The following is a 27,231-nucleotide window of genomic DNA, read 5'->3' on the forward strand; positions in this document are numbered from 1 at the left end:
TCCTTAAATATACAGTATTTAATAAAATTGCAAGAAGTTGAAGAACTTAGTTGAGTTTTAAGAAAAATTGATACATTATATACAATGAAAAATATTTTCAAATGGCCCTTTTCTTTGCTACATCAACAATGTATCAAAACAAGTATTTTCTGCATGTGTCTGACCCACACCGGCACTCCACTCGAATCCTCTTCTTTGGAGATGTGGAAACGCCGGCCAGAGTGAAACTAGAGTCCATTTTGGAACTTTCTGTGTCAATTGGATCAACTGAAAGTAAACCAAAAAAAATGCTGACCTTTAAAATCGCCATCAGCCCTGTGCTTTATCTCATTCACTCACATTAATTATAATAGACGTCCAATTCATTTGAACTGGGTGGGATGGCTCTCCCAGTTCAAATGGATTTCAGCCTCTATTCCTATGAACGAGAGTAAATTTGTTAAATAAACCTCTAATTGCAATAAAACCAATTACAGTGGTACCTCGACATACAAGCAATTTGAGATACGGGTAAAGTTTTTAGCAAATATTTAGCTTGAGATACGAGACAAATTTTGACATACGAGCAGACAGCGGACGCGAGAGGCTGCTCATAAAAACATCATGGGCACTGTCTCTCTCCGCGCAACTCCCTCGTGTAATGTCTCTGTTCGCAACTTCCTCGTGTAATGTCTCTACGACACTGGGCGGAACTTTTTTTTTTCCGTTAGTCAGTGCGAATGGCGGAGCGTTCGCTAATACGAGAGGAGTATATACTACTTCTCGTTGGCAAGTGGTTGTGCGTTATCCTATTGTTAGGACATTTGTGTGCATCATTTTGTGAATATTTTGAAGGGAAGACAAAAGCAAACAACCCTCCATGGGTTGCATCTGAAAGTCAGGGTGGAGGTGGGGCAAATAGAGCCAACCCGGGAGAAGAAATGTATCCAAATTTAAAACAAAATTAATATTAAGTTTCGTGTAAAGCTAGATTAAACTTATTTTTGAGTGTCTGCATCATAATCCAAGTTCATTTAAATTTGTTCGTTATGTTATGTGTGTTGCCGTGCAAAAAGTCCCCCCCCCCCTATCTGTCCCCTCTGCAAAATCCGTCTAATTTTAGTATTATTCAACACATTTTAGTACAGTGGTACCTCGTCATACGACCGCTCGTCACACAATATTCTCGTCTTACGACGGAAATTTCGATCGAATAATTCGCCCGTCATGCGATCAAAATTTCGTGATGCGACCAAGCCTTTTTTGCATATCTTTCTTGCATAACAATATCTACGAGCACTGAACGATTAATTCAGACGAGTTCCGACCAGGAAACGCACAACGCGCATGCGCGGGCAAAAAGAGGGCTTTCTGGGTAATGAAGTATACTCGTGCACACAACGCCGATAGGCAATGGCACTCTTTCTCAGAATCAAACTTCATTACCCACAATCAATACGTGGGTAAGCTGAGCTGTTGCATTTCCTGTTATTTTTATTATCTAATACGAGGAGTATTATATTACTTCTCGTTCGCTGCTCCTAAGAACATCAGCAGCACTGGCTCGCAATTCCCTCTTTGTAATATTTCTGGCCGCAACTCTCTCTCATAGGCGCCGTTCAAAGCGGCTGCGCCAGAGCCATTTCAACGAGGGAGTTGCGAGCCGGTCTTTATGAGCAGCGGAGCGATCGCTTAAATGTACTACAAGACTATTTCTCGTTGGCAAGTGGTCGTGGGTTATCCTATTGTGAGGACATTTGTGTGAATCATTTTCGGAATATTTTGAAGGGAATACGTAGTACAACAGCAAACAGCCCATCGATAGCGAACGTAAGGGTGGAGGCGTGGCAAACCGCCAACCCGGAAAACGAAGGTAACAAAAGATTACAACAAAATTAGAATTCAGTTTTGTGTAAAGTTACATTAAACGTATGTTTGAGTGTCTGTATATATTAATCCAAGTTAATTTAAATTTGTTTGTTCCGTTTACGAGTGCGTTGTCATGGAAAAAAAACGAACCCCAACCCCCCAAACGTCTCTGTCTCCCGTCGGCGAAATCTGCCCAATTTTAGTTAGATTAAACACATTTTATTACTATTAAACCACTAGTTGTGTTATTTTGTTAATAGATGGCGAATTAGAAGAAATTAATAAAAAATTCCAATCCAATATCCTGTTATTGGTGTTTTTTCAGTGGGTTGGAACGAATTAATTTGTTTCCCATTCATTTCAAATGGGAAACGTCCGCTCGAGTTACGAGAATCTCGTCATACAATTACGATCTCAGTCCCGGAACGGGTTAAGATCGTATGTCGAGGTACCACTGTACTATTAAACCACTAGTTATTTGTTACAAATAAAAAAAATCCAATCCAATATCCTGTTTTTGGTGTTTTTTCAGAGGGTTGGAACGAATTAATTTGTTTTTAGTTCATTTCTATGGGAAACGTTCATCCGAGTTACGAGAAAATCGACATACGAGCTCAGTCCCGGAACGCATTAAGGTCGTATCTCGAGGCACTGTAAATTAAAGGCCACTTACTTTGCATTTTGTAGTCAAAGGTGAGCTCCTCTCCAACTCGAATGCCCCGTGTGGAAAATAAAGCAATTCTGGGTAACCTCTCGTCAAGGTTGTCAATAAACACATTGTATACTTGTAGGTTTGGGTTACACTACAAAACAAGACAGAAAAAGGAAATATTGAATAAACGTTAAGTTCCATTTCAATCACGAGCAAAGATCATTCAAAAATACACCTACACTGTGGTTGACGAAGTGAGAGACATTTCCTTGGTGAGCAGCATCCACTGTGTAGACGTCCTCCACATAGTCCAGGTCAAAAAGATATGTGGCGCCTTCACGGTCATATATATGACCCCGCTTCTCTGCTTCATCTGTTGTAATAATCTGAAGAGAATATAACGTGAAAAATTAGAATAACATCCCTTAACTATAAATTTTCATCATTTTTCTCGGACAAATTTCCCCATAGAGTGGTATTTTCTCCTGCTGCCATTACACAGGGTTCCTAACTGTTTTGACAAGTCTTGTTTAAGACTACTTAAAACAGAATTTAACATGAATCGCTAAGTTTTTCTTCAGTGCCGAGTCCTATTAGCAAGAGTGGCTTGGCGTTACACAGGGTTTCAGCGTGGATTTTCACATTTTTATGAACTTTGAAAAAAAAAAAAAAAAAAACCTTTTTTCTGCCCTATAAGGCGCACCCAAAAGCAATAAATTCTTTCAAAAGCTGACCGTGCGCCTTATAATCCAGTGCGCCTTATATATGGATCAATATTGAGCCGTAACAGGTCTCGTAACTACGGTAAGCAAACGCCGAGTCCATTTCCCCCGCGGTGCATGCTGGGATATATAGTTCTTTTGTAGATCAACCCGGAATGACGGCGAGCACTAAATTAGTGTGCTCACCGTCATTACGGTTTGATTGAAAAAAGAACTCCAGCCGCTAGATGTTGGCGTCAACAGAGCATTCAAAGTTAGACTGCGAACTGTGTGGGAGCAGTGAATGACAGGCAGGAATTGCTGACTTGATAAACGACGACTTTGATGAGACAGAGTGTGGACGTGTTGGATGCCCACCTGTTCAACATGAGTTATTATGCTATTGCTGTGTCACGAAAATACTAATACTTTACCTAGGAGAAAAGAATAAAACTGTTGTTTATTCATGTTGGGAGTGAATGGAGTTGTCAGAAAGCTGATTTGTAATCTATTAAAGTTTGGCTGACCTATCAGACTGTTTTGTTGACACTCGCTTCAGTGCAGCACCGTCGAATGGATGCATATAAATGTAACCCCCGCCTCTACTGTAGGGGTGCGCCTTATATATGGAAAACGTTTAAAAATATGTCATTCATTGAAGGTGCGCCTTATAGTGCGTGAAATACGGTATATAGTTTTTAATAGCGGAAAAAAAATCGCCAGGTAGTGAGTTCACGATAATCAAAGGATTACTGTACACCAAAAACGCGCAACAAACTGCCTTTTTCCGTACAGCCAGCGTGTTCATTGTTGTTGTTTTTGCCCAAGAGATTTCAAATTTTATCGGAAAGTACATATTGTGTAAGAAATTGGAACAACACAAATACTGCCAATATAAACCTCTATTTTTTTTCCATCCGACTGAGGGATGAATTTAGTAATTTGACACATGCAAGGAAGTGGGGCAGACCATATATAGTATATTCTGTTGTTTTATTCCAAATATTTTCCCCGAGACTGCTTTGACAAAATGACGTGCGGCCAATGAGTTGGGTTGTAATTTGATAACCTGCAGTAAAATAAACTGCTGCTAGATGGTTAGCATGCAGGATAGCTTCCCAAGTCAATGACATGGGAATCAAAACAAAAAAACAACAACAAAAACCCGGTTTTAATTTTAGATGATAAATTATTTTATTTTCAATCGCCGGTTTTAGTTGTAGAGTTCAGATTTGTACGGTACAATCTCATGTTTTCTTGACTTACGGCCAACTTTCAACTTTGTATGTTATGAAAAAAAACCAATAAGAATTCATCTACATACTCCTTTTCCGTTGAGGTATATGCCCTCACTTTTGTGACGTCGTTTTTTAAGAAAGTAGATATTGTATGTACAAATTGCACAGCATCAGCGCGTTAATTTTTTAGCACTAATAACATTGTCATTTTATGCCATTCTGGTAACGATTCATCAATATCGGTGCAACCAAAACATTTTTTTTGACAGGCCTTGACTACACTAGCTGAAACAGTAACTATGTTGCATTTTCTTACCTCTCCCACATACTCCATGACAAACGTGTTCTTCCTTATATGCTGCAGCGTACGTACTCCCCATCCTCGGCCATTGTCCGTCTTAAAGATGGCTAGGTCAAACTGAATGCCTTTTTGCACCACTCTATTAAGGCAATCTGTGCCACAGAGACACTGAGAGTTACACTCATAGATAGGTTCCCCTGGTTTGATCCGGACCTGGCCTTGTTCATTGTAAGCAACCCGATGCAAGGATGCACCAGGGCAGCACCCGTTGACTGGCTCCTCTAAACAGTTTTTGCACTTGCAGCCCACGGCTGTTTCAATAAAATCAATACCAGGTGCTGCTTTGTAGAAGTTAATGTAAGTGAAGTTTTTCGGTGGACCTTCAAGGTCAACATCATTGATGACAAAGATACCACCGGGATGGTTGCAGGTTAGGTTTAACTGGGCTTCCCAGGTTTTCAATCTTTTACGGTGTTTGGCTTTCTGAACGAGGAGTGATGAGATTTCCTTATCCAGCCTTTTTGGGATAGCACGTCTTTTTTGACGTCTCAGCTCATGGTCCAGGTCCACATGAAACTGCTTCATCAGTTTCGGACATTTCAGATGCCACTTGGGCTCCCAGCTGTTGACCGACTCTGGAAAGCCCCTCCATTTCACCAGGTAAAATTCTTCTTCCTAGAACATACATCCCAAGTGATTTGACATTTTAACTGACATTTTTCAGACATTTGCACTATTTTCACTGTTTGGCAAGCAACTAAACTAAAATGCCACTTATATAAAATGAAATGAAGATTAAAAAGGTACTTCACCTTAGTCTTTTTGTAGTCACAGAGGAACTCCACTTCGTATTCATTGACATTTGCTTTTGTTATGCCTAATTCTTTACATTGGAACCCCTCTGTACGACACAAGGCTTCAAGATCATCCCATGACATCTTGATGGGCACACGGCAATCTGGCAAAAGACATCACTTGGTCATGTGGAATATTTTCATTTTTGGAAAATAACTTGACTAAAACCTCTTCTATCAGAAAATACTTTTCGATGTATTTTTTTTATAAATCCAATTCTCTTTTTACAACATCAAGGTACATTCGTTTTGTAAACCACTTATCCTTACAAGGGTTGCAGGGATGCTGGAGCCAATCAGGAACCAAGCGAGGGACGCCCTGAATTGGCGGTCAGCCAATCGCAAGGTACAACCAGACCACCATTCATGCTCACACTCAAACCTGGGGGGCAATTAAGAGTGTTCAACCAGCCTACATACATGTTTTTGGGATATGGGAGGAAACCAGAGTACCCAGAGAAAACCCAGGCAAGCCCAGGGAGAATATGCGAACTCCACGCAGTTAAGACCCACCTGGTATCAAACTCTCGACCCTAGGCTGACGCGCTAACAACTCTTACTTTTTAAACCGAAAGGGCTGACATCAAACACATGCATCATTAAAAGACGCTATGATCGGATGAAAGTGAAATGTCTTTAATGTTTATCACAGTTCAGTAAATGTTGCTTTCGCGTCCGACATCAAATTGGCTATTTGTCCACAAGGCGAGTTTAAAACTATAAAAGTCTGACAATATTGGATAACGATGAATTTTAACCGATGAGTCAGATTTATAAAATTAAAACAATGAAAAGGTATACACTCGTTGGAGCTTTAGGACACTTAACGAGAAAAGCACGGCGCGCGTTTGCTTTGCCTGCACAACTATGGGAACCTTATCCTTAGGACATGATAAACACATTGAATAATTAGACATGGCAACATTTAACTTTAGTAAAATTATCATGTAAAAAAAAAAAAGTCCAAAAATATGTTCTCAAAAGAAGACCACTTTAAATTATCTCTCGCGACTCATTCGTTCGCTTTCAACTGCGAACTACACCGGGTGCCGCGCTGTTATAGAAACATGCAAAAATACATTATTAACACCAAATATACAAAATAACTATCTAACTATAACTATTTTTTCTCCATTTACCTTTCGAAATTTCCGCCATATTCTCTACGCAGCCGCCAAAACTATACAATTCGGGTGGCAGTGAGAGTAGAGGCCACCTTCGCGCATGCTAATTGGTTGACAGTTTTCCATTGAACTTTCTCATTGGTCCATAAGTTTCCTTCACCTCCTTCTTCTTCCGCCTATTCCTCTTCTTCGTCGATCAATATTTTCTTCTTCAAGTTCCCAAACAGTAGTCAGCGTCAGAGATATAATTTATAAAAACTAGATGCCTGATTCGCGCCTTGAGCCCAAGGGAAGCAGAGTCGTCCCTTGTCGGCCATTTTGCGTTGGGGCCATTCTAGAAATTAATCATGGAAGTCAATGCTTTGTGAGGTTGGTTGTTTACAAACGTTATAGATGCAGTAAATTAAAAATGAACGTAAAAAATATTACCTCCCCCCAACACCCAGGCTCGATCCTTGCCAATTTGTAAATCTGTCAAGAATTCAGCATGTTAAACTATTTTAGGAAAGGAAATAACTGACTTTACATCCCCCACAAGGAGTCCGTCACACGTTTCTCCGACGTAAGATGTCCGCCAGTTACTTACGCTGCCAACTTCGCCTTTACACATTGCCCTTAAATATCCGACATGTAACTGCTCAACGTTACATAGTTAAATCTTTACATCTCATACCAATTGCTTCTTGGCGCTAGCTTCAAATATTGCATCCAATGTGCGGTCTTGGTCCGCACATTGGACCGTATTGTGTCAGGATTCCATTGAAATGGTTATTTTTGCTCAGCTGATTTCGAGTCCGCCTTGTGTATAGTTGACAAAAGGTAAAGTGTGCATGTGAGAACAAATCCAATCATTTTTGTGTCTACTTCCCTAATATTGCCAACCGTGCAATTTGTACAGTTTGTATTTAGCCTATTGTATTAGTCTTGGTGAAGTGGAAGATTTTTTTTTTTTTGCAAACATTTAATTTTGGGTGCAATGTAAAATGATTGCCAAGCGATTTTTTTTTTAAAATGAACAAAGTAACAAGATATAACAAAAACAATACCAGTTATGCCATGTTTAAGGCAACTGCTGATAAAGGAGATAAGCAATATGTTACTGTTTCTATTGTATATACTGTATCTAAAGTGCTCCATAATGTAAAAATCAAATATGATAAGCTTCATGTTGAGAGCAGATATGAGAAGAACTGATCAGTTCAACTGTATTTGGGTGGAAATATAGGAAGCAGCATTCAAAACTTTTAAAATACTAATCACACACAATAAAAAACATGACCGAGAAAATGTAAAAAAATAAAATAAATAACTGGCAAGTATAATTCGATGAACCTAGTGAGGATAAACGGTTTGGAAAATGAATCAATTAAAAGAAATCAAATAATCATCTCATTGCTTTTCTGAACCGCTTCATCCTCACTAGGGTCGCAGGGGGTGCTTGAGCCTATCCCAGCTGACTGGGCCAGAGGCGGGGGACAGCCTGAATTGTTGGCCAACCAATCGCAGGGCACAAGGAGATGGACAACCATTCACACTCACACTCGTACCTGGGGGCAATTTAGAGTGTCCAATCAGCCTACTATGCATGTCCATGGAATGAGGGAGGAAACCGGAGTACCCGGAGAAAACCCACGCAGGCGGGGGAGATAAGCTTCATGTTGAGAGCAGAACTCCACACAGGTGGACCGACCTGAATTTGAACACAGGACTCCCACTGTGACGCCGACGTGCTAACCACTCTCCGCCGGGCCGCCAGAAATCAAATAATACAGTAAATATTTCAATTGGAAAAAGTTATTTGAATAAATAAAAGGTTTTTTTTTTTAAATCTCAGTTTTCTGTAGTTTTTGACCTTTCATTTAAAACAATGTTAATTTTATTTCAGATCATTTCAGCTCGAAACATGGAGTTATTGCCAATGATTTACTACTTTCATGGGCCATATTGTGGAGGGCCAGATCTGGTCCCCGATGAACTAACAATCATACATAACAGCAAATGTTCTTTCGCAGTCGCACCATGGATTTGTCCAGCTGGTTCTTGGTGTTGATGGAGCTGGCAGAAAGCTGTGCAATCAGCACCCTCCAGCAGGGCTTTGAGCAGGTCTGGAGGCTTCTTCTCATTTGTCTTCTTAGCAGGCTACTGTTCAAGTTGGGTGAGTGTCACAAAATTCTGCCAAATTATTGCAATATAAATTATAGTGATCGACTGATATTTGGAAATTTGCGTATATCGGTATCGGCCGATATGAAGAAATCATTTTAGCTCAGATGCAGCCTTCCCTCTCTCGTCTCTCCTGCCTTGCATCTCAGCCTCTAACATAAACAATTAGCAACTAAATAAATCAAGGGCTTTGATGTTGTTGCGACTGCTATCCTTCAATTTGCGGCGTCCTTTATTGGTAACAAGCAGGGGGCCCCGGCTTTGAACGGCAATTGTTGCGCTAGTATAAAAATTCTCTTTTGAAAAATGGGTGTTCAACAAATAAAAGATTGAGTTTACACACTTAAGGAAGGTGAAAAAATGCAATCACTCATCTATTAGGATACGACAGCCCTTTCTGGCCACCATAAAAAAATTCTACTCTCTACGTTGCACGGTTTGTACAAACGTAGCGAGAGAATCTTAACATACACAAACACACACACACACACACCCATCCATAAATCACGCTTTTTAAGGATTATAAACAGAGACACACACACACCAGTACCGACACATATTTAAACCCCTTTTGGCTTGCCGTTATACAAATAAAGTTGAGTTGTACATTCAAGAACATACATCATAAATTGTAAGAATTCTCAATATATTTCTGTATAAATATACAGGTAGAATAGATCATTTTGACTACTAATAATAGGTTTCAGTCCTGAAAAACCCATATCGGTCGATCACAATTAAATTATAAACTCCTTTTAAATAAAATAAAAATAGATTTTTCTTTTTCTATGGTGTTATAAACAAACATGTTATGGGAAGTGCTTTTCTTTGTGTTTTTTAGGGGGGGTGTCATCTATGAATCATGTTGTGTCAATTTTTGCGGGGATGTACAGCCTTTATCTCTTCTTTCACCTACACATGCTGTGGGTGATGCTGCTGAGTCTGATTTGCTACCTTGTTCTTCTTCTTGGCCGAAAATCCATCAGAAAAGGCCTCTTACTCTCCTCTGCCATTCTCGTTTACCTTCTCATTGGGTAAGAAAGCAATTTATGTGAACGATATTTAAAAGACTATGTACCAAATGGAAGAGTTGCTTGTGATTGTTTTATGTTAAATGTTTTATGTTGCGGTGCAATTTTAAATTGAAGTATCATCTCAAGAGTATTTAGAGCTGAAATGATTTTTTATTACTGGCTGGTCTTATTATGGTGTAGTTCAAAATATATTACTATATTATATTGTATTGTATTATAATATGGTAAATATATTCTTTTTTTCAGGGAATTACATTTAATTGACACAGTGACATGGTATAAGATTAGAGGTAAGTATATTACATTCGCCATCTTTCTGCCAACTGAGAGTGACATCAAAATTGGACAGCTTGAGTCAGAATTATTCTCTGAACTATTTTAGCAGAAGTTTTTGTGTGTCATACAAAATGGCTTAATTGTTTTTGGCTGCAAAAACTTGAGGATTTGCTGAAAGAAACGTGTTCCAAGTTTTTATTTGCTATCAAATGCGTACGGTTGGAGTTCGTTTGTTTCCACTTACAAATGCGACATATAGCAATTCTCAATGCAAGCGTCAGATCTATTACAAATACAAATATTTTATCTCATCTCATTTTCTGAACCGCTTTATCCTCATTAGGGTCGCGGGGGTGCTGGAGCCTATCCCAGCTGACTTCGGGCCAGAGGCGGGGGACACCCTGAATTGGTGGCCAGCCAATTGCAGGGCACAAGGAGACAAACAACCATTCACGTCCACACTCATACATACATAGGGGCAATTTAGAATGTCCAATTAGCCTACCATGCTTGTTTTTGGAATGTGGGACGAAACCGGAGTACCCGGAGGAAACATGCAAACTCCGCACAGATGGACATGACCTGGATTTTAACCCAGGACCCCAGAGCGGTGAGGCCGACGCGCTAACCACTCACAGCACTGTGCAATTTAGAACATAATTGTATATGGTTGATCTTTTATTTTATGTGATAAAAACAACTTCACAAAAATGTGGATGATGTCAAATGTCTTGTTCAATGTCTTCCATCCAAATAAGTGTGATTTTCTTGTATTTGTTTGAAAGGTAGTCAGATGGTTGTGGCCATGAAAGCCATTTCTCTTGCCTTTGACCTGGACAGAGGAGAAATAAGCACTTTGCCCACTCCAATCGAATTCCTGGGCTATGTTCTCTTTGTTGGCAATGTAGTCTTTGGACCTTGGATCAGCTATGCAACTTATAAGACTGCTATTATTGGCCGGCAACTGGTGAGAAGTATTCAATGGATTTTCTGCCTACTTTTTTGGCTGTGCTATCAAGGTGTGATTAAAAAAATATTTATAAATATTTTTTCCTCCCCAGACCTGTTTATGGCTGCTCCGTTCCTCTCTCAGCATCTTAAAGAGTCAGATTTCTCTGCTGGTTTCCTCTTGCGTTGCACCATATCTGTTCCTTTTTTTCATCCCAATCAACGGAAATACCTTTACGCACAAGTAAGAACATTTTTAGTTGCTATATTTTCTGTATTTCCCAAGAGCAAAACAAGCTACGCATGTCATTCCAGCATATACAGTCAGTTCAATGAGTATTTGAACACCCTGCTATATTAAAAGTTCTCCCACTAAATCATGGCGGGGTCTGCAACTTTCCTCATAGGTTCATGTCCACTGTGAAATCGATCATCTAAAAAGAAAAATCCAGAAATCACAATGTATGATTTTTTTAAAACAATTTGTGTGTCATACAGCTGCAAATAAGTATTTGAACACCTGTCTATCAGCAAGAATTCTGACCTTAGTTAGTCTGCATTCAAAAGTCCACCTCCACGCCATGTATTATCCTGAATCAGATGCACAGAACAGACTGTAAATGTCAATATCCTACTACAATAATACCTCGTTTATCGCGGTCAAAAGGTTCTAATATCTGCTGCAATAGGTGAATAACTGCATACATAGTAGGCAATGGCCATGTTTTCTTTTTTCCCCCCTTTTTTAAATATAAAAGTTAGGACATTATGTCACAAATGTGGAATAACCCACACAAGGAGAGATCTATTTTTTATTATGTATACATTAAATCATTCATTCATTTTTTATTCCACGTATAGAGAGTCGCAGGGTGTTGGAGCCTATCCTAGTCAACTCTGGGCAGTAGGCGAGGGACACCCTAAATTGGTTGTCAGTCATTCATTCGCAGTGCACAATGAAACGAACAACAATTACCGTAATTACTTGAATATAACGCGCACTCGAAAATAACACGCAGGTAATTTTGGGCCAAAAAAATCTGGAAAAACGCAGTACTCGAATATAGTGCGCACCTAAAATTTCCCGCTGACGAAAATCAGAAATCTTACCTTTTTTTCTTTGTTTCACGATTGTTTTGTTCAAACAAATGTATTCATTAGAATCCTTCAAATGAAGAGTTCCTCTCTCTCTTTGTCTGTCCTCTCATACATCTCTTCGTTGAGAATCCTATCAACGTCCACGCTTCCTTCATCCACTTCCTCTTCCTCCCACAACACATCATCCGATTGGCTTTACGAGATGACGTAAAATCCGTGCGTCAAAGTGAGTTTGACAATGCTTTTTTCGATCGAAAATTTGTAATTTATTTTATTCAATTCAATTTCAATTCAATTTATTTGGCAAGAAAAAGCACCAGGCTAAGGGACATGTAACAAGACAAAAAAAAAAAAAAAAAAAAAATTAAAAAAAAAAAAAAAAAAAAAAAATTAGTTCTTGATTATAACACGCACCCCCAACTATTGGAATTAATTATATAGCAAAAATATGCGTGTTATATTCGAGTAATTACGGTAATGCTCACAGTCATACCTATTCAATGCGCCTATCGTTCGTTTTTGGAATGTAGGAGGAAACCATAATACCTAGAGAAAACCGCGAGCACTGGGAGAACATCCAAACTCCACGCAAGAAGGTCGGAACCCACGGAGCCCCAAATCTATTTCCTTTCTTGTACAAAATGCGATCTAAAAAGTTCATTAAAAAAGTATGTTTGTACGGTGAATGTTAATTACAAATCTAAATTTTGGCAGGTTCGCACGCAATCATTGTTTCATTCAAACCCGTAAGTGATCACTCGTGACCTCGTATACATTTCAAGATGAGCAGATAAATGCTTTATTTATAGTTATTTGAAATCACCGTGCGCCACTCTAAATCCTGAGCAACAAACAACCATCAAAAACGATCAACCACATGACTAGAAGCACCAAAAAATGATCAACTACGGTCAAATTGTGGAACTCGTATGGTGGCTTGAAGGACAAAAATCATATTAAGTTACATTTTAAATGGGAAAATTAAAGCATTTTTAAAACAGATGAAATTTTAACCAGCAAAAGTGCCGTTTTCATCACGAGGGAGCTACGAGGTCAAATAATAATAAAATACTGGATGAATGATAACAAAATAAACTTAATGCGGGCGGTTGAATTCCTAATCCCAGAACTATACGGCGGACATGCTAGCCAGCACAATCACCCTTTACAAGTTACTTTTAATGATTTTTATTACCTAATATTCAACTTCCAACACCGTCGATGTCTGCCAATGAGTAATCAACCTCTCTCTGGATTTATGAGTTTGTTTGTAAACGAGTGCTTTTGTGTTACCATTTTGTTTTATTTAGATGGCTTCGTGCCTATGAGAATGCACTGTCATTCCACTTCAGTAACTACTTTGTTGGCCACCTCAGCGAAAGCACCAGCATGCTGGCTGGAGTTGGTCACATTGAAGAAAAAGACAACATCAAGTGGTGAGTAGTCTAGGCCAATGTTTCACAACCAGTGGGCCGTGAGCGATGCTCAGGTGTGCCGTGGGAAATTACAAGAAATCATTCATTGTAATAATCGAAGAGCGAAATCTCAATATTAACCCTAGAATGGTAACCCTCTATTTCAGGGGTTACCTTTCACGCTTCTTAAATAGAGGGTTATCATGGTTACCGGGGGAAAAATGTGTACCCTTCATTGCACCATCTTGCTTAGGACCCATTTTTTTCCCCCGGTAACCATGGTAACCCTCTATTTCAGAAGCGTGAAAGGTAACCCCTGAAATAGAGGGTTACCATTCTAGGGTTAAGAGATTAAAATCGAACTATTACAGGGTTAAAATTGAAATATGAAATCATAGATTGTACTATAACAAGATTCAAATCGTTATATTGTGAGATTAAAATCATTTTGTTGCCTATTTTTATGTAAAATAAACCGGAAGCTCTTTGGTTTTCCAGGCTGTGTGAGCACAAAACGGCTCTTCTCGTAATGTTAGTAATATTGGGAGGGAAAAAGGTCATAAGATTACGAGATTGAAGTCATTTTCCTGTTTTTACAAGTTGTTTGGTTTCAACTTTTGGTGACGTAAAGTCTCTGTGAGCAAATTACTTTTTGCGTAATATTGGGAGGAAAAAGTCAAAAATTAAAATAAGGTTAAAAAACGTTGCAGTATTTATTTTAACATCAGTCGAACTGAAAGCCATTCGGGGTCTGCCGACATCAACTTTGATGACGTTAGATCGGTGTGAAAAAAAAACAGATTTGGGAATAATTTGGGGGGGATTACTTAATTCCTGTTAATAAAACTTTGTTAAGAACGACTTCATAATGTTAATATAGGCGACATAGTTTTAAATTAGAAGATTTTATGCTAGTGGTGTGCCTTGAGATCTCTTCAGTGCAAAAACTGTGGTATCAGTGGGTGCTCTTTAGATGCAAACAAATGTTTTAGAGTGATGTTTAGAAAATGCATTGTTACTGTGCACTGTTTTTCCAGGAAAGTGGAAGTGGTCAAACCTCTTAATGTGGAAATGCCTCGCTCCATGGTTATGGTAGTGACATCATGGAATATTCCCATGTCGCAGTGGCTCAAAACTTGTAAGTCCGCTTCTCTAAGACAGGTGTGTCACTCAAATTGTCAATACTTAGTCAATGTATCAATGTTCACTATATGAATGTTCTTCATTGAGAAGCATTGCAGGTTATTGGATGTGCCGGTTTAGTCCCAAGTAGCATCATTTGGTTTTTTTTGTGTTCAGACGTCTTCAAAAACGCTGTGAAGCTTGGGACTTTTCCAGCCATTTTGGTCACATACACAGCCAGTGCTTTACTTCATGTGAGTGAATAATGTTCTGTTCTTTGGTAAAATCCCCAAAGTGACTCGCTAGCTCAGTCGCCATTAACAACTAATACCCATGTCGTGGAAAAATGTGGTTATCCATTCTTTTTAAATAAATCCAAACACCTTTGGTTAACATGAAATGTTTCTTCCGTACTGACTCTAAAAGGTCCTCAAATGATAACAAGAATGCATGTACCTGTAAATACTGCTCTGTAAGAATCAAGCCCGAAACTCGTTAGGCCATAAAAATCCATTCATATGCCGCTTCATTACTGAAGCAATACAGTGATACCTCGAGATACAAGCTTAATGCGTGCCAGGACTGAGCTTGTATGTCGATTTACTCGTAACTCAAATGAACATTTCCCATAGAAATGAACTAAAAACAAATTTATTCGTTGCAACCCTCTGAAAAAACACCAAAAACAGGATATTGGATTGTAAAAACATTTTTATTTGTTCATATTCGCCATCTATTAACAAAGGAACAAATAACTAGTGATTTAATAGTACTAAAATGTGTTTAATAGTACTAAATTAGACGGATTTCGGAGGGGAGAGAGAGAAACAGAGAGGGGGAGGGACTTTTTGAACGGCAACACGCTCGTAACATAACATAAGCAAATTTAAATGAACTTGGATAACAATGCAGCCACACTCAAAAATAATTTTAAATTTTGATACCTTTCTTCTCAAGGGTTGGCTCTATTTGTCCTGCCTCCACCCTGCCTTTTAGATGCAACCTATCGAGGGTTGTTTGCTTTTGTATTCCCTTCAAAATATTCCCAAAATGAAGCACACAAAGTCCTCACAATTGGATAACGCACGGCCACTTGCCAACTTGCCCGGGAAGTAGCAGTCCTCTCGTATTAGCGAAGAAGCTCCGCCATTCGCATTGACTAACGGGGGAAAAAAGAAAAAGAAAAAATGCAACGCTCCGCCCAGTGCTCATAGAGACATTACATGAGGGAGTTGCGACCAGAAGGACAGTGCCCATGATGTTCTTATGAGCAGCCTCTCGCATCCGCTGTCTGCTCATATATCAAAATTTGTCTCATATCTCAAGATAAATATTTGTTCAAAATTGTACTCATATCTTAAATTGCTCGTATGTCGGGACACTCGTATGTCGAGGTATTACTGTAGTGTTAAAAGGGAGCGAAAAAAAAGTAGCGGCTTATAGTATGAAAAATACGATATCTTTTTATCGTTTGCATTGTTGGAACTAAAACATGCTGTTTACAGGGTTTGAGTTTCCACTTAGGAGCTGTGCTGCTCTCTTTAGGCTTCATCACATATGTGGAACATGGTATGAATATTATGCTACACATTGTGGCAATGTAGAAGCAAGTAATGATACATTTAACATTGGCTGACTTAGTTGTAATGTTTTGTTTTGTGTGCTTTACCGCATACTCATTTCAGTTCTAAGAAAGAGGCTTGCTGCTATCTTTAGTGCTTGTGTCCTGTCCAGACGCTGCCCCTCTGACTGCAGCCATCAGCACAAGACGGTACAGTAGAAAACAATATAGATTTGAATAGAAACGTTTACTCCAATAGGTTTTAGTCTAGTTGGTTCTTCATCTGCAGTATCTACACAGTTGTTTTGTGTGACTCTTTTTTTGCAGGAGTACTGGGTGAAACTACTAAATGTTGGTTTTACTTTGTTGGCTATCTTTCATCTCACCTATTTGGGCTCCATGTTTGATCCGGGTTTAGAAGAAGAAGTGGAAGAGGTAAAAATGACTAACTGTCACAATATATTCCACCAACAAGCTCTAAAAAAATTCAATCTTTTATGGTAAAATGCAGCGTTTTCATTTTACAAAGTATCAAACTGCATAACTATTTACTTTGCAGTTACCTGGGAAATACTGTACAGATATATTAATCTGGGAAACAATTAAAAACTTTTTGTTATGTTTTTATGCCAATTAAAACAAAAATTGGCCTGTTAAAATTACTTTTTTAGCATACCAACTTTTTTTCTCCACATCTTACTCTCCAGATGAGAAAACAATCCATTCATTATTTGCAGTAAGAATTACTAGTCACTTTCCTGACACTTCAATAAAATTAAAACTTTAACTTTAAGAAAGTACCTGTAATAGCAGTAGGGTTCAATCCCATGTGGGTCCTCGTGTGCAAAGTACCCATGGTATAAAGAGAGGGAGAGAGATTTTACATATAAACAGAATACTTCTGTTAAGTAAATCTCATCTCATTTTCTGAACCGCTTTATTCTCATTGGGGTGGCAGGGGGTGCTGGAGCCTATCCCAGCTGACTCCCGGCCAGAGGCAGGGGGGCATCCCGAATCGGTGGCCAGCTGATCGCAGGGCACAAGGAGACAGACAACCATACACACTCACACCCATACCTAGGGGGAATTTAGAGTGTCCAATCAGCCTACCTTGTATTTTTTGGAATGTGGGAGGAAACCGGAGAACCCGGAGAAAAGCCACGCAGGCCCGGGGAGAACATACAAACTCCACACAGGTGGACGTGACCTGGATTTGGATTTGAACCCAGGACCCCAGAGTTGTGAGGCTGACGTGGTAACCACTCGCTACACCGTGCCGCCTTCTGTTAAGTCCATGTTATTTATTTATTTCGTTTTTCATGGAGAACCGGATAGTAGATAAAAACTGGATGTGATAGAATGGTAATAGGGATAGTTTTGCATTCCGCACTCTAAAGTTACTTATATTTGACGAGTAAACTGACAGTTTAATATCAATTAAATGGATGAAATTATTTTTATTTGGCTCTTATCAGTTGCTTTGTAATTCCCTCAGTTTTGCCCCAACTTGAAAAAAGGCCCCAATTTTCCTAAGCCATGAACAACTCAGTCTTCCTCCATTTTTACAGTTTATTGTAGTTTAGGGTTATAGGAAGCTGATTAGGTTGAAAACCTTAAAAAAGGGGAAAGAAAGTAACACTTGACATTATCCTAAATTCAATTTAATAAGCAGATCAAAGTATTACTCTTGATTTTACTAGTCATGTCTTAAATAAACTACAGGCATGCAGTAAAGTGTTCAAAGTGATAAAAGTATAGAAGTGAATAGGTACATTATCTGATTGAACAATCAAACACAAATATTCACTTTACTAAGATTGATGAGTTAAAGGAAAACAAAGAATACAACTTGTGGTTGAATGAAACAAACTGAGTATTAATCAAGTGGAATGCAGGTGGTACTCAAGTCCATTTCCTACCAGTTGCATATGACCGGGAACTGAAGGGTGTCTGTTTACCTGTGTTGTCAGTCTTCTTGCTCTGTTGGTTATTCACTAGGCTCTTGAGCTTATGTACTGTCGGTGACCTCAGGCAGGAAGTATGGAGAGTTTTGCCTGATTGGGGTTTCTCTGCCCCCTGTTGGTCTGGAGTGGGAAGGCATATCTTCCACTTAGTTGACTTGACATCCATATAGGCTGAAAGGATTAAGAAGCGTTGAGTCCTTACCATGCCAAATATTTTGAAAAAAAACAAAAAATATTATGATAAATACAAAAAGAGCTTTCATTCTGGGATTCAGTAAATTGTGGAAAATGCTTTACCTGAAACATGAAAATAGAAAAAAAAGTCTTTTTATAGAGTGTAAAATGCTTGCTTTATACATCTTTGCAGGGTTATGCTGCCATCCACACTATTCAGAGGTGGTCGGAGCTCAACTGGGCAAGCCACTGGATGATGTTTGTCTCCTGGGTTTTTTACCGTTTAATCCTGTGACGTCCATGCGAAACACAATTCTTGTTTATTTTTATTTTTATTATTTTTTATAAAAACATTTTAACAACTAAACTACACAAGTGTTTGCCCGACAGACCAGACTGATGTATATATTCAAATGTTACAAAATGTCCATGGGGAAGTTAAACTTTTGATTTTAGTTTCATATAAAAAGGTTGAACTTTACATATTTTTAAATAAATATATTTTTTTGTATTCTTACTAATAAATATATGCAAATTAATGATGACCATGTGCTTTTTTCTCATCCAAACTCATCTCAACATGACATTCACGTGAAATAATTTTAAATTACAGTATTGCTTGGCACTGATGTCTGCTTACATATACAGACCCTTATTCGGTTGCCAGCCAATCGTAGGGCACATTAAAATAATTATTCATTTTCTGAACCGCTTTATCCTTACAAGGGTAGTGTGGGGTGCTAGAGCCTCTCCCATTAGACATTGGGCACCAAGCAGTGGACACCCTGAATTGGTGGCCAGGCAACTGCAAGGCAAGAGGAGTCAGACAACCATTCATGCTCACACTCATAGTGAATTAAAAAAGAAAGAAATTAAGAACAAAAAATATAATTGATACCAATGTTTTTGTTTTTTTACCAAAAATAATCACTTGTTCTAAAGTGTTGATCTTATTTCAGATCCAATTGATATAGAACGCCAATACAGTATCGTCAAAAAAAAGCTTAGTGTGTCGACCTCACAGCTCTGGGTCCTAGGTTCAAAACCAGGTCACGTCCACCTGTGTGGAGTTTGCATGTTCTCGCTGGGCCTGCGTGGGTTTCCTCCGGGTACTCCGGGTTCCGCCCACATTCCAAAAACATGCATGGTAGGCTGATTGGACACTCTAAATTGCCCCTTGGTATGAGTGTGAGTGTGCATGGTTGTCCGTCTCCTTGGTGCCTTGCGATCGGTTGGCCACCGATTCAGAGAGATGAGAGTAATAGTAGCTCAAAGGCATCATAATAATAATGTTAAAACACCGTTACCTATGTTCCATACATGAGTAGTTTTTTTTAAACGTGGATCAGATTGTTCAAAAAACTTAAACTTAAGTAATAAATACTACAATCAGATTTTGATTCCGTGCGATCAGCTGGATTCAGGGTGTCCCCCACCTCTGGCCCGGAGACAGCTGAGATTGGCTCCAGCACCCCCCGAGACCCTAATGAAGATAAAGCGGAAAATGAGATTAGATGAATTTTTGATTCCGCACCCAAAAATGAGTTAAAAACAGCTCTCCACCATAAATCAACAAAAAATCGTGCTCTCCCCCATGTTTATTGTTGCTTTATTTAGTTCGTGCTTTGTCTATGATTGAGCAAACAGAGCAATGACAAAAGGCGTCTAAAAATAGTTAGATTTCTCTTCATTTCTCAACCAACAAAAAGAAAACGAAATGTTTGTTATCTTAGTAAAATGGGTTCGCTGTGTATTTTTGACGACAGTCCCCCAACTGGCCCGCAGGAGGCAGTGCAGTCGGGCTTCTGTCCATGGTACTGAAGGTTGAACTCGAACTGTCCGCTCAATGTTTTCTCTCCGTGGTGCTGAGTTGGTACGAGCGACTGGGTCGTCTTCTTCTCGCAGAACTGGCTGAGGGATGGAGGCCAAGTTCTAAGGCCACAACTCGAACGCTCCACTTCACGTCGCTAAGCGAAGCTGGCGATGTCGACGAGGAGGGGGAGGGGAGGGCATTAGGCTGAACCTAAGGTAAGGCTTTATTTCTCTCTGACAAAGACACGAAGCGCACTATTTGGCCGGCGTTCCAAAAAGGCCCGGTTCGGCTTCCGAGTGTGTTCTTTTTTTCATCTAGCGGGGGCGACGTGGGTGGTGTCGACCCACTTTTTAACCCGACGGTTGACTCGTTAGCGTTCCGTCCGGAGGATGCTTTTAAAACGAATGTTTTGGAGGGTTTTTTATGCCTCGGATGCAGCGGAAACAATGGCGACTACGTGCCAAAAGCTACTCGAGTTTATAGTTTGTCACGGAACGGGGTGATTTGCTCTGGTTTGGTTGGCCTGCTTTTCACGCCGAATACGAGTAGGCTAAAAAAAAAAAAAAGGAGACGGGCCTGTTTGAGGATGCGCAACCCATTTTTATCGGACAAAGTCATATTTGGATTGCTTTGTAGAGGGATACTTAGGTATGGGTATTCACTTTCGAGCAGTGGGAAGTCACTTTTTAAGCCCTTGAATGCTGAAAAAAAGAAAAAATATCTATGCGCTTTCACGTTCAGATGATGCGTTCAAGAACACTCCACACATTCAATTCTCGTTGTAATACTATGACATTTTAACTAAATGCTACTGGGGCTTGATCGTCCGCTGGCAGCCCCTCCCAGTGTAAATGGATTGGACGACTATTACCGTCAGTGGAACTGAGACGTGATCACCCAATGCTAGCCCATCCCAATTTCCATTGATTATGTACAACTATTGTCGTCAATGGGCAAGATTGAGTTACTTTTGCTGGTTGACTAACATTGTCAAGTACATATTTAAGTTTTTCCATTCGTTTTAAATAGTGTCGCACCTAAAATTCCATCATGAGTGTGTCCTAAAATATAACGTGATAATGCTATTAAATATGTATTTCCAAACTCTGGTCAACTATTCCCAAGATGAATGAATCAATGATGAGGGGGAAAGCCATGATATCATTTACTATACATTTACGTGAGTATACAGTAATTCAGCATTAAAAGTGTATTTATTTATTTTATTTTTATTTTTACGTGGTATCTGTACAGACAGGTGTGAGAATTGGGAGTCCACCTCTCATGGGTGCGTGTGTAATTAATATTCAAGGTTCCCCCAGTACTTTATAAGCCTTGCGGGGCGTCAGGCAGTGCTAAAAAGAAAGTATAAAAAGTGTAAATATTTTAACTGCATTTTGACTGTCTCTGGTGATGCCGTTAAATGGCCATTGGCGACATTTTATGGTCAATATGTGAACAAACCTCACCCAGCTCACTGCAGTTGTTCTGAATTGCATTATATTTCTGTTGGTTGAAACGGTATTTTAACACAGTGGCATTTTGTGAGAATAGATTTTGTAATATTTTCTGACATATTAACATTTGTATTTAGACCGCCCCAGCAAATTATTTATTAGTACTCACCCAAAACTAGACGTAATTTTAGTGTCGTAATGGTAGATATCAGTGCAGTAACAATAAAAAAACAAGATGATGACTATACTAGAATAATGTGTAATTGCACATATGGTACAGTAGATGGGAGTAACACTCATTGTCATAGTTTTCACTTTACTAGCTATGTGTAGTTTTTTTTCTGGTAGAGATGGCAAGAATGGGAAATATGATGAAGAATGTGTAGAAATGGACTTAACTTTTGGTGTCAGTACACCCCCAAAACGCTCATAAGCCATGTGGGTTTTTCCAGCGAAAATATGCCTATTATTGTCAATAACTTTTAAGTACTTATAAGAATTTTAAAGACAAATCATGACAATTTTGTCACGGTGGAGAGTGGGGAAAGGGCTTTAACACCGTCAATTCATTCACCAACAGAGGTCAGTTTAATTGTCCTGTAAAAGAACACTAACATGATCACAAGGATTCATTATTGAACTTTTAGACCAGAGTTTATAAGACTTCTTTTTATCCTGTATGGGATTGCCACTTTTGAATGGTTTCTATCATCCAGATGAGCCAAGACACTACAGAGACACGAACACGAACCCGCTCCAAAAGCATTCGAGGTAAACTTTTTTCTTTAACATTTCCCCAATGAATAAGTCAGTTCTTTCTAACAATAGCAAGTAAAATGAGTGTTTTGTTTGTCTGCTTGTTTTGAGTTTTTTCTGAGGTCTCAGGACATGACATGAAGCATGAGTTGAGGTGCATTATTATATTCCTCCACTCACTTTTTGATGCTTTTTAATTGGATGGTGACGTGTTATGGTGTTGCTGTTTGTCAGCAGCAGTTGTCCAACCCCAGGCTGTGATGGAAAAGGTCATGTCAGTGGAAGATATTCAAGACATCGAAGGTAGGCGTGGCTAGTCAAGATGATGTTAGTACGTACATATTATGGCTAATCAAAGACAAATCAGAGACATTGTTATTCCTTAGTGCACTGGGATGTCCAACCGTAAAGAAGAGAAAACTGGAGGAGGCAGAGGCTGAGGACAACCTGTCTTCACCTAAGAAAAAGGGTCAGTCTGACTCTATGGAGGCGGAAGAAGACTTGGCTATTCACAACGATGAGGACGAGGAAGAAAGGGAGGAGGAAAACGTGAAAGAAGAAAATGACATCCAGGGGGAGAAAACTACAAATAGCAAACCAGAATCAATTAAAAGTAAGTGAAAGCATACAGTTGATTCCGAACAATAACATAAAAAAACAGCTAAGAGATGGGTCCAACTAGAATTGGAGGACATTTTGGCGTCAAAATTCTTTTCCGTCCACTTTTCTGGTTTTCTGCTACATATTGATCAATTATAGGTAATAAACTCGGCATTTGAAGCTAGCTGTTTAGCTATCTGATGCTGCTAAACAAACTTATTTATGTGAATAAAAATTAATTGTCTTGTTTTGATCATACGCATAACAGAGTTGCGAAAATCTTAGTGTTAGCTTTCCCTGGGAGTAGAAGCTATATGTTTAAATAGCTGTTACTGCTGACAAGAGGATACAATTAAAGGCAATCCATTTTGCCCGGCCCAGTGGTTAGCGCATCGGTCTCACAGTTCTGGGATCCTGGGTTCGAATCCAGGTGGGTGCACCTCTGTGCAGTTAGTATGTTCTCCCTGGGCCTGCGTGGGTTTTCTCTGGGTACTCCGGTTTCCTCCCACATTCCAAAAACATGCATGGTAGGCTGATTGGGCACTCTAAATTGCCCCTAGGTATGGGTGTCAGTGTGCATGGTTGTCCGTCTCCTTGTGCCCTGCGATTGGCTGGCCACCAATTCAGGGTGTCCCCTGCTTCATGCCTGAAGTCACCTGGGATAGGCTCAAGCACCCCCTGCGACCCTTGTGAGGATAAGCGGTACAGAAAATGAATGAATGAATTAGTTTAGGGCGTACTCCAGACCTAATTTTTATTTCTAAAAAGTATTGTTTTATCTTAGCTTTTTTTTGGTCTCAGGCCAAGTAAATTTATTCAGAAACGACATGTTTAGTATTTTTAATGTTGATTATTTAAACGGTGGGACATAAAATGGCCTCCGATTTTGAAAATCTCTGAAACTACTCTGCAAACTTTTGATTGACAGGAAATGCCTGCCAATTAGTTAAAGAGGACACGGTGGTAGAAGAAACAGTTGTTTGTGCTACGACTAAGGATGAGGAAAACATCACCTTGGAGGTTGAGCATGAAATTGTCACTGAAGAAACTGGAAGCAGCGAGACATTGGCTCGAGAAGAACAACTACTGGACGATGAACAGGAAAAAAATGAAACTGTACAAGGGAACAATAGACATGAGACAGTCGAGCAAACTCAAAGGGATTTTGAGAGAAGCGAGGTTGAAAAAGAAGAAGAAGACGACGACGACGACGCAGAAACACAAGAGCCGGTTGAAAAACCGAATGGCTTTGGTGGGGACAGAGAAATGGAAAGAAAGACGATAAGCCAGGAAAATACAGACCATCAGTACTCTACCGGACATTATGTTCACCATCAAGTTAATTTGTCAACACAGGACCAGAGAGAGAGCGAGCAGAAAGAAGAAGAAGAAGAAGATGAAGAAGAAGAAGATCAGGTTCAAAAAGTGGAAACTCCTTACTCTATGAGTCCATGCAGTCAAGGATCACAGGAGTCTCTTGAGGAAGAAAAAGTCTGCTCACCTAGGAATGAGGAAGAGGCGTACAAAGTAGAAAAAAAGGGAGAAAACGGCCAGTCGGAATCAGGAAAAGTGGAGGAGGTGGAGGTGGAAGAGGAGGAGGAGGAAGAAGAAGGGGCTGAGGACCAATCTAGCAAGGCTTCTCCTAACACGGTCGTCATCGAAGTGCGTTCTGAAGAGGACGACGACGACGAAGGGGACGAGGACGGAGATGAGCGCGACTGTCTCTCAGATGGCTCGGGGATCACTGACGATTCAGAGACATGGGATATGACACGAGGGAATTTGGGCCTGCTGGAGCAGGCCATCGCCTTGAAGGCCGGGCAGGGGAACCAGGGGCAGGAAGCTCAGAGCTCCCAGGACCTTCAGTCGTACAACAGTCCCAGCAAGAGCACCGAAGCTGGGGTCCGACGCAGCGGTCACCACAGCAAAGGTAATTGATCGATGTCACCGACGTCAAACTCAAATCGTGGGGGAGTAGATTTGGCCTGCCACGTAATTTAGCTCGCCTAAGTATAAAATCACGTGCATGGACTTCATGTTTCTCGCTAAAAAGAAAATAAGACGCTTTTCGGTTAATGGCGAATTAACTAATATTTACAGTTGAAAAGAAACATTTCATTTTTACAAATAAAAAAGTTTTTTTTTTCTTATTTGCTTTTTTAAATTTAATGTAAAAAGTAAAAGTAAATAATAGACTATTTTTATTGTTTCGTCTTTTTTGATAAATAGATGTATATAACCAAATAACTAAAATACCCAATTTAAAAATGTTTTTCTCGTTGTAAAATTAAAAGATTTCATTTAATTTTCATTCAACTAATAGGCAACAACAATAACAAATTAATAAAATCAAGAATATTCACATTTTTTTCCCTCTTCAGGGGAAAACAAATAGGTAATTTAAAAGACCATTTTAAATTACTTTAAACAATTATATATATATATATATATATATATATATATATATATATATATATATATATATGAGGAGGAGGAGGAAGAAGGGGCTGAGGACCAATCTAGCAAGGCTTCTCCTAACACGGTCGTCATCGTTTCTTATATATATATATATATATATATATATATATATATATATATATATATATTACAGCGACTCACAATAAGGCTAAAATACGACAAGGCCGCGGTTGGCAAAATTGTGCCCCCCCCCAAAAGGAAAACTATGAACAAAATTACTTAAATTTAAAAACAAAGCATTTATCAAAAACAAACGCTTCTCCCCCAATCACATTTATCTCTTGCTTTCCACTCACACTGTCTTGAACCCACACTGCAGCAGTCAATTAGGCTAACTACTTTTTAAAGTTTTCATGGAGGTTTCCTTACTTTGTACATGCACAGAACTTGCCCTATTCAATCTTCCGCAGCTCATTAACTGCTAAGATGACAGTGTGGCTGGTAATGATGTACCCTTGCTTTCATATATCATAAATGTAAATGTGATTGGATAACTTCAATTTGCCAATGAATCCCTTCCTAATCCAGAGAAAAAAGAAGTGAAATGTCCAACCCCTGGGTGTGACGGAACAGGTCACGTCACTGGACTGTACCCCCATCATCGCAGTCTATCTGGGTGTCCCCACAAAGATAGAATTCCTCCAGAGGGTAAGAACTTAACACCATCCCTGAACAGTAAGCTGTTTTTCAGTTAGCATAGCATTTTTAGTTTTAGTGCTTAAGACTTTCTAATTGTGTTTCATATAGGGTTGCCAACTGTCCCTTGAAAAACGAATCCTTTCCTATTCAAAAACAAAAGTACATGTCCCATATTGAGCTCACAAGGGACACACTCATCTCGTATTATCCTGAAACCCAAAAATAGTTTCCAATTTGTAGAAAGAATGAATACTGGTAGGATGCGTTTAAAAAAAAAAGCAGGAAAACTACTTGAAAATCCAGGTCGATCCACCTAGGTGGAGTTTGCATGTTCTCTGCGTGGGTTTTCTCCGGGTACTCCGGTTTCCTCCCACATTCCAAAGACATGCATGGTATGCTGATTGGACACTCTAGATTGCCCCTAGGTATGATCGTGAGCGTTGTTTGTCTCCTTGTGCCCTGCGATTGGCCGGCCACCAATTTAGGGTGCCCCCCGCCTCTGGACCGAAGTCAGCTGGGATAGGCTCCAGCACCCCCCGCGACCCTTGTGAGGATAAAGCGGTTCAGAAAATGAGATGAGATTAGACTACTTTGTGACCAATGAGCATAAGAGTGTGACAATGACAATACAAAATTCTGCTCACCTCATTGGTCGAGGTACTGTCGCCCGTCATAAAGATTGCAAAAGATAACATGGCAGCACTTCGATGACCAAAAACAATGCGGAATAGAAATATTTTTTATGCGAGAGAGAGATTTTTTGTTCACAAGTTAACTTCAGAATTTATGTTTGCACTTTTCATAATGCACAAAATGTTCCGCTTTGTATATTCACCCTTTAAAGTCCCATAATCAAGCCTGCATGATCAATCAGGTGGCATCTTTAAAGCACCGTAAAAATAAAACTTTTTCAAATAGAGTGCTGCTGTCGACATCAATCAAAAGTCAGACCTTCAAACTCTCTCCCACTTTTTTGGGCACCGATAAACCCTAAAAAGTTGGGGATATGATTGCT

The 27,231-nt window shown here is 39.4% G+C and overlaps 3 protein-coding genes and 1 long non-coding RNA gene across 16 annotated transcripts in view; 2 read left to right on the forward strand and 2 right to left on the reverse strand.

The window, feature by feature from the left end:
* LOC144088868 (histone-lysine N-methyltransferase SUV39H1-like) lies at positions 1-7,311 on the reverse strand. 3 transcript variants are annotated; one of them, XM_077619775.1, is made up of 7 exons: positions 7,148-7,311; positions 6,879-7,052; positions 5,553-5,698; positions 4,756-5,415; positions 2,740-2,886; positions 2,522-2,651; positions 1-267 (listed from the first exon to the last, which is right to left on the reverse strand). In XM_077619775.1, exons 3-7 carry the CDS (start codon positions 5,676-5,678, stop codon positions 134-136), a joined length of 1,197 nt encoding a protein of 398 aa, XP_077475901.1. In that variant the 5' UTR covers positions 5,679-5,698; positions 6,879-7,052; positions 7,148-7,311; the 3' UTR covers positions 1-133. The 3 variants fall into 3 exon arrangements, with proteins under 3 accessions (XP_077475901.1, XP_077475815.1, XP_077475743.1); XM_077619689.1 differs by lacking the exons at positions 6,879-7,052; positions 7,148-7,311 and adding exons at positions 5,865-5,976; positions 6,734-6,774; XM_077619617.1 differs by lacking the exon at positions 7,148-7,311 and having other exon boundaries at positions 6,734-6,879.
* On the forward strand, positions 7,104-19,012 carry LOC144088796 (protein-serine O-palmitoleoyltransferase porcupine-like). Its single transcript, XM_077619501.1, has 13 exons — positions 7,104-7,537; positions 8,731-8,873; positions 9,723-9,915; positions 10,162-10,205; positions 10,977-11,158; positions 11,253-11,383; positions 13,548-13,673; positions 14,690-14,790; positions 14,952-15,028; positions 16,280-16,343; positions 16,460-16,545; positions 16,663-16,770; positions 18,667-19,012. The coding sequence occupies exons 2-13, from the start codon at positions 8,738-8,740 to the stop codon at positions 18,766-18,768; spliced, it is 1,350 nt and encodes a 449-aa protein (XP_077475627.1). The 5' UTR covers positions 7,104-7,537; positions 8,731-8,737; the 3' UTR covers positions 18,769-19,012.
* The window catches only part of LOC144089044 (uncharacterized), a 19,716-nt gene continuing 2,799 nt past the window's right edge, over positions 10,315-27,231 (reverse strand). The window contains exons 2-5 of one of the 5 annotated variants that reach the window (XR_013305003.1): positions 22,680-22,754; positions 17,137-18,470; positions 11,684-11,730; positions 10,315-11,573 (exon numbers count right to left, since the gene is read on the reverse strand). This is a non-coding gene — a long non-coding RNA (uncharacterized LOC144089044). Of the gene's footprint in view, positions 11,574-11,683; positions 11,731-17,136; positions 19,957-22,679; positions 22,755-27,231 lie in introns of all 5 variants that reach the window. The other 4 variants (XR_013305010.1, XR_013305021.1, XR_013304994.1 and 1 more) reach the window with 4 other exon arrangements.
* LOC144088443 (myelin transcription factor 1-like) overlaps positions 20,261-27,231 on the forward strand; it is a 20,075-nt gene continuing 13,104 nt past the window's right edge. For 4 of the 7 annotated variants that reach the window (XM_077618900.1, XM_077619055.1, XM_077619207.1 and 1 more), the window contains exons 1-6: positions 20,512-22,514; positions 22,611-22,653; positions 22,734-22,802; positions 22,886-23,112; positions 24,028-25,029; positions 26,106-26,225. In XM_077618900.1, coding sequence (XP_077475026.1) covers positions 22,442-22,514; positions 22,611-22,653; positions 22,734-22,802; positions 22,886-23,112; positions 24,028-25,029; positions 26,106-26,225 — 1,534 coding nt within the window. In that variant the 5' untranslated portion in view covers positions 20,512-22,441. The other 3 variants (XM_077618978.1, XM_077619298.1, XM_077619131.1) reach the window with 3 other exon arrangements.

The sequence above is a fragment of the Stigmatopora argus genome, chromosome 1, assembly GCF_051989625.1.
Source record: "Stigmatopora argus isolate UIUO_Sarg chromosome 1, RoL_Sarg_1.0, whole genome shotgun sequence".
Classification (NCBI taxonomy): Eukaryota; Metazoa; Chordata; class Actinopteri; order Syngnathiformes; family Syngnathidae; genus Stigmatopora; species Stigmatopora argus.